The sequence below is a fragment of the Heterocephalus glaber genome, unplaced genomic scaffold (genome assembly GCF_053883595.1).
Source record: "Heterocephalus glaber isolate CG9 unplaced genomic scaffold, H.glaber_assembly_v1.0 deba00001523, whole genome shotgun sequence".
NCBI lineage: Eukaryota > Metazoa > Chordata > Mammalia > Rodentia > Bathyergidae > Heterocephalus > Heterocephalus glaber.
In genome coordinates this window covers 29293191-29299278 of record NW_028258327.1, presented here as the reverse complement: position 1 = coordinate 29299278, position 6088 = coordinate 29293191, and the positions used below count along the sequence as shown (strand labels likewise).

Here is a 6088-nt window from a genome sequence, read left to right as displayed (position 1 = left end):
TTCTAGACTCAATTCTCAGAATAAATCCTCTCTTGTATGTGTCTGTATCCCATTGCTTCTGTTTCTGTGGTGATCCCTGATACTTTGGCTTATCATTAGAAATCCAAGAGGCAAGGCCAGGAATTTAGCTCAGTGGCACCAGGCCTGCCTTGCAAGCGCAAGGTCCTGAGTTTGATCCCTGGTACCAAAAAAAAAGAAATCTAAGACACCTTAGAGCTCCTCTAGTTCAAGTAAAAATCTGAAGTTCAGGAGATTTTATCCAAGATAAAACTAATGGATGGTGATGTTGAAACATTTTTTCTCTCTTCACATGAAAGTTCTTTAGAACAAAAAATTAAATTCATCTCTTATTTAGGAACACTGAAGTACTAGGCTCACAATTTTTGGGAAGGCCCAGCCCTGAAGTCCACTGCTCTTGAAAACCTCATTTTACTCCTACAATTTTGCTTATTTGACTTTGTAGTCCTGTACTTGGGTGTTGTCCAACAGCAGTGCTGTATCCTAAGACCTTGATGGGAGGTCCTACATTATCTTCATTTACTTCTCACAGTATCAAGTGTATCATAGATACTTAACAAAAGAGTATAAATAAACATCAGATGCTCTATGATGTGAACTCCACTCACACCCAGTGTCATTCCCAACTTGTGTTAATGATGGCATTTATGAATATTGATTTTATCAGTAAAATCGAAGAATAGATATGTTCAAAGAATGAAAAAACGAAGTTATTTTTCAAGTAAGCTCCAAGCAGCCAGGTGAGCCCAGGTAACCTTGCATTAGATGTGCCTTAGCATGCTATGTGCTAAAAGCATATCATGATGCTCCTAGCTTTCCTTCTTGGTAAGACAATAGTAGAATTTTCTGGAAAGTCACACATGCTGTTCTTATGGCTCTGTGAAAGCTTCTGCTCATATTCATGTCTGCAAGGCCTTGGGAAACATCTGCTAATGTATAGAAAAGAAAGCCTTGCTTCTGATAGTACTCTTGCTACTACTGAATTAGATGTTGTTAAACAGGAAAGTACACCTTATACAAACATATCTGCTCCTGTATTCTTGAGATCTCAAAGGGAAGGGGAAGTCATCTAAATTTCTTTTATCCTGCCACTCAGTTATCAAGCACCTACTATGTGCTAGTTAAGGTCTGAGGATATAAAGATGAGCAATAAATGTATTCTGATGGCAGACAACTCATGGTCAGATGAGGGAGACAGGCACATAAATCGGTAGTATAGCATAATGCCTTAAGTGCTTACATGGACTTATGAACAAAATATTTCTTGTCAATTACACTTGTTTATTTTTCCTCTTAAAGCAACTGCATATTCCTCAAAGAGAAAATGGCTCTCAAGGCTCTGAGTTTTTAAATATTATGAACTATAATTGGCTTTCAGCAACTCAAAATGAATACCATGTTGATGCAAATAAAACAAAGGTCTCCAAATTGATCTAGGTTTTAAACAGTAAGGAAGAAAACATTAACAATAACTAATAAAAACTGTATCCCAGAAACATTCCTTACCTCTGAAGCAGAATAAGACAAGGAAATTCACAAATCCCTTTAAAAAATGTGTCAAAAGCAGGACTCAATAAAACATGGATGTAACATGAAACAAGCAACATAATGGAGATAATTGTGTTGTTGGACACAGGTTCTGAAATCCTTCTTCTAATGCCTACTGGACTCAGGTAAAAAATCTGCAATCTGTTAAGCAGTAGTAACCTTTTAAGGTAAGAAGGTCACCTTATTCAATATGGCTTTACTCTAGAGAAGAAACTGGGACTAAGGAAATGCCAAGTGCTTGCTACCAACACACAAACTTTTCCCCCATGCAACATCTCTTTTCCCTTAGAAAAAATTAATATCAAAATTTCTGCAAATTTAAATAATACTGTTAGTTTACATATGCACACACACACTCACACAGGCACACATACATACACACAGATGGGCATTAATGTCTTAATAACATTATTTTCAATCTTTGTAAAAATTTAAGCATTTAAGGGCATTACTGAATTTCTCAGCTTGCCTCAAAATGAGGCCTGTTTCACATAATTTTTTCATAATGTGTAATTGTCTATATAGAATTTATGTGCCAAGAAGTAAGTTCATCTGAATTCCCTTCTGAAAATTGAGACAAATTTGCCATCATGAAAAGGAGTAGAGAGTTTATTTACTGACTAGAGGGTGATGATATTTTAGCTCACTTCTTTATATAGTACAATTCTGTATCAATATCACTACCAAAATTTGAATGCACTCTCCCAGCTGAAAAATGACTCAAAGAAACATTCAGTTTTCTAAAAATTAAACATTGTCTTTGGATCTATCCTGTCTCTATTTTCAGAGACAAATGAACCAAATAAACTTATGTGTGATGATCAGATATAACTGTTATTTTCAGATGATGAGAATTCATTTTTACAGTCTGAAGTATGGAGCATTGAAATATTTGGTCTTCCAAGCCCTTTTTACAATCACTGCATAAGTTTGTTACTTTTCTTTGTCCTAATGAATGTTATGTTTTATGTCTTGAAAAAAGATCAATTGAAAAATTGGTTCTGTGGATATTAGAGTCTTTGGATATTTTACAACGATTTAGCAACTGGATTCTGGGGCAAAAGAAAAAAAGGTGTATTCCTGTTTCTTTAGTCTTCATTTTCCCCCCTCTCTAGTTAATCTGTACATTTCTTTGAGCTTGCTTTTTAAGTTATCATGTTGAATCATTCAGAAAAATAAAACTACTCTATGGTGTTTCTGATTGTATCACTTGGGCTAAGATGTTGTGATTGATCTAATCAGTTGTCCTTCCTAGTATAATGAAAATGAGATAGCCTCAGAGTCATTAGAGACTCAAAACCTAAAGACCAGCTATATCTGGAAAACACCTCTGAGAAGCAATCATTCCATAATGGTTCTAAATACAAGCAACAAAGATACTTGCAATAAGCAATTTTGAAGTATCAACCAAGGAATTAAACCAAGGACAATACAAAAAACAAAAATGAGAAGACATTTAAGCAAGGCACAAACTCAGACTTCCACTCCATCAAAGGTAAATTCTGGGGGAAAGGAGGTGGAAAAGTCTGATAATCAACCACCTGGACACCCTGAACTGATAGTACAGGAAGTACCAAAACAGATGAATGAGTCTCTAGAAAAATTCAAAGCAGAAACATTTTCCCAGACATCTACAGAGATGGTGAGCAGAGTGAAAGACATGATTAGAGGCTCTAGAACAGAAAAAGATAAAAAAAATTAGATGAGCTGAGAAACATGCTGGAAGCCATGAATGCCCAGCATAAGAAAGAAATGGAATCCATGAAACAGATACAAAGAGATATCCAAGAGATGAAAAACTCCATTGAAAGTGTGCACAGCAAATTAAGGGAATGTAAAGATAGAATATCAGATATAGAAGACAGGATTGTGGTTGATGACCATGAAAACAGAGATTTCTTCTAAATAGTAAGGGACCATGAGAAATAAATCCAGCAGCTGCTAGATAATGCAAAGAAGAATAACATAAGACTGATAGGGGTCCACAAAAAAAATAGGAGAAAGTACAATTGACTTAAAAATCTGTTCTCAGATGTAATAGTAGAAAACTTCCCAGACAGAGGAAACGAATTGGACATACAGATAAGTGAGGCATGTAGAACTCCAACTAGCCATGATCAAAAAAAAAATCTACACCTAGACACATAATAGTCAATATCTGAGAAACCCAACAGAAGAATAAAATCCTACAAGCAGTTAGAGAAAAGAAACAAATCACCTACAAAGGAAAGCCCATCAGAATCAGAGCAGACTTCTCTAGAGTGAAGTTTTTCAACCTCTAAAAGAAAATAGCTTCCAACCTAGACTGTTGTATCCTGCAAAATTATCTTTCAAAATTGATGGGGAAATTAGATACTTCCATGACAAAGAAAACCCAAGAAATTTCATGAGCACCAAACCAGCACTCCAAACAATTCTAAACAATATCCTAGAAAAAGACAATGAAGGTCACAACTCCATGAGGCCCAACAGAGGGAAGCCACCAGGCAAGGTGAGAAACTAAAGGGAAAGGGGGAAAAATAAATAAAACAGCCAACAACAGTAAAACATCATGACAAGGATGAGTCAATATCTATCAATTATAACCATCAATGCTAATGCCCCCAATTCACTAATCAAAAGAAATAGACTAGCAGGATGGATTAAGAAGCAAAATTTAACAATATCCTGTATACAAGAAACACACCTAACTCAAATAGAAATTCATAGACTGAAAGCAAAAGGATAGAAAACAGTTCTGCACATGACAGGAACCCAGAAAAAAGTAGGAGCAACAGTTAATGACTCATCCTTATATTGGCGTCCTTCCTTTCCCTATTCCAGTATTTCCCTGTTTCTCAATCCTGTTCCCTGGTATCGGTTTTAAATAAGCAGCCTCCAAGTAAACATTTCTTTATGGCTTTTTTGGGTGGCAATATTTGCTAAGACCTCTCCTTTCTCAAAGCTTAGCCCAGTAAAAGAAGTTGTTGTGGTTTAGATCTTAGATGTCCCCTGAAAGCCTGATATGTTCCTCTAGTGATTGACTCACTGAAGTGTTAAACTCATTGTTGTGTTAGTCCACTTATTGATTTGCAATTCCCATGCTAAAGGGTATAAAAGGGTAAAGGTGGGCTGGGACTCACTGCTCGCATGCCCTTGGGCTGCTGCTGAGCAAGTGCTCTCCCTTCTGCTTCTGACACACTGTCTTCAAAACCAGTGGATGTGAGGCAATAATATGTCTGCTCCAATGCAAGCTGTCATGCCTGCCACCTGGAAGGCCACCACCTTGGTTATTTTGTTTCATGGATTGGAAGATACTGGGCATTGATGGGCAGAAGCCTTTGCAGATATCAGAAGTTCACATATCAAATATATCTGCCCACATGCACCAGTTATGCCTGTAACATTAAATATGAACATGGCTATGCCTTCTTGGTTTGATATCATTGGGCTTTCACCAGATTCTCAGGCGGATGAACCTAGAATTAAATGGGCAGCAGAAAATGTAAAAGCTTTCATAGAGCAAGGAGTGAAGAATGGCATTCCTTCTAACAGAATTATTTTGGGAGGATTTTCTCAGGGAGGAGCTTTATCTTTATACACTGCTCTAACCACACAGCAGAAACTGGTGGGTATCACTGCACTTAGCTGCTGGCTTCCACTTCGGGCTTCATTTCCACAAGGTCCTATCAGTGGTGTTAACAAAGATATTTCTATTCTCCAGTGCAATGGAGGTTGTGACCTTTTAGTTCCCATAATGCTTGGTTCCATTACTGTTGAAAATTTAAAATCATTGGTAAATCCAGCCAATGTAACCTTCAAAACCTATGAAGGCATGATGCAGAGTTTGTGTCAACAGGAAATGATGGATGTCAAGCAATTCATTGATAAACTCCTACCTCCAATTGATTAATGACACTAAGAGGCCTTGTGTAGAAGTACATCAGCAGTATTGCAGTAGAGTATAAACTTTTTCCCATGCCCAATCTTAAAACTTATAATGTTTGCAGTGTTAAAATGTTTTGCAAATACACATCAATGATGTATAATAAATAATGTTTCATTGTGGGAAATTTATGATCTTTTAAGTTTCTATACATTTATTTCTATAATGTGATCCAGAATATACCAGTATTAAAACAGGTGAGGCAGCTAGGTTCTTTTTCTCAAATATAATTCAGCAAAATAATAAAATACTGTAACAAAATTTTTTATTACATCATTTCAAAATTAACAGTATGCTAATGATAATTTTTTCAGGTAAAATGAACAGCTTAGGTATAAATGATTTATGCATGCTGTGACTTAGTCTACGGATTTATTCCAAAATTGCTTAGTCACCATGCAATGTCTGTATTTTTCTATATATGTTCATTATACATAATGATTGTAATAGATAAGAATTAGATGTTATTACTTTATTTTTTTTTTGGTACCAGGGATCAAACTTGGGTCCATGTGCTTGTGAGGCAGGCGCTAGAACCACTGAGCTAAATCCCTGGCCGTATTACATTATTCTTGATAATAGGGATAATGCTTTTGT

General features: G+C 36.1%; 1 protein-coding gene across 2 annotated transcripts; it reads left to right on the top strand.

Moving 5' to 3' along the window:
- Positions 1 to 4872: 4872 nt before the first annotated feature.
- On the top strand, positions 4873 to 5458 carry LOC101721832 (acyl-protein thioesterase 1-like). Of its 2 annotated transcripts, XM_013067160.1 has the most exons (2): positions 4873 to 4894; positions 4935 to 5458. In XM_013067160.1, exons 1-2 carry the CDS (start codon positions 4873 to 4875, stop codon positions 5456 to 5458), a joined length of 546 nt encoding a protein of 181 aa, XP_012922614.1. The 2 variants fall into 2 exon arrangements, with proteins under 2 accessions (XP_012922614.1, XP_087044010.1); XM_087187884.1 differs by lacking the exon at positions 4873 to 4894.
- The last annotated feature ends 630 nt before the right edge of the window (positions 5459 to 6088 follow it).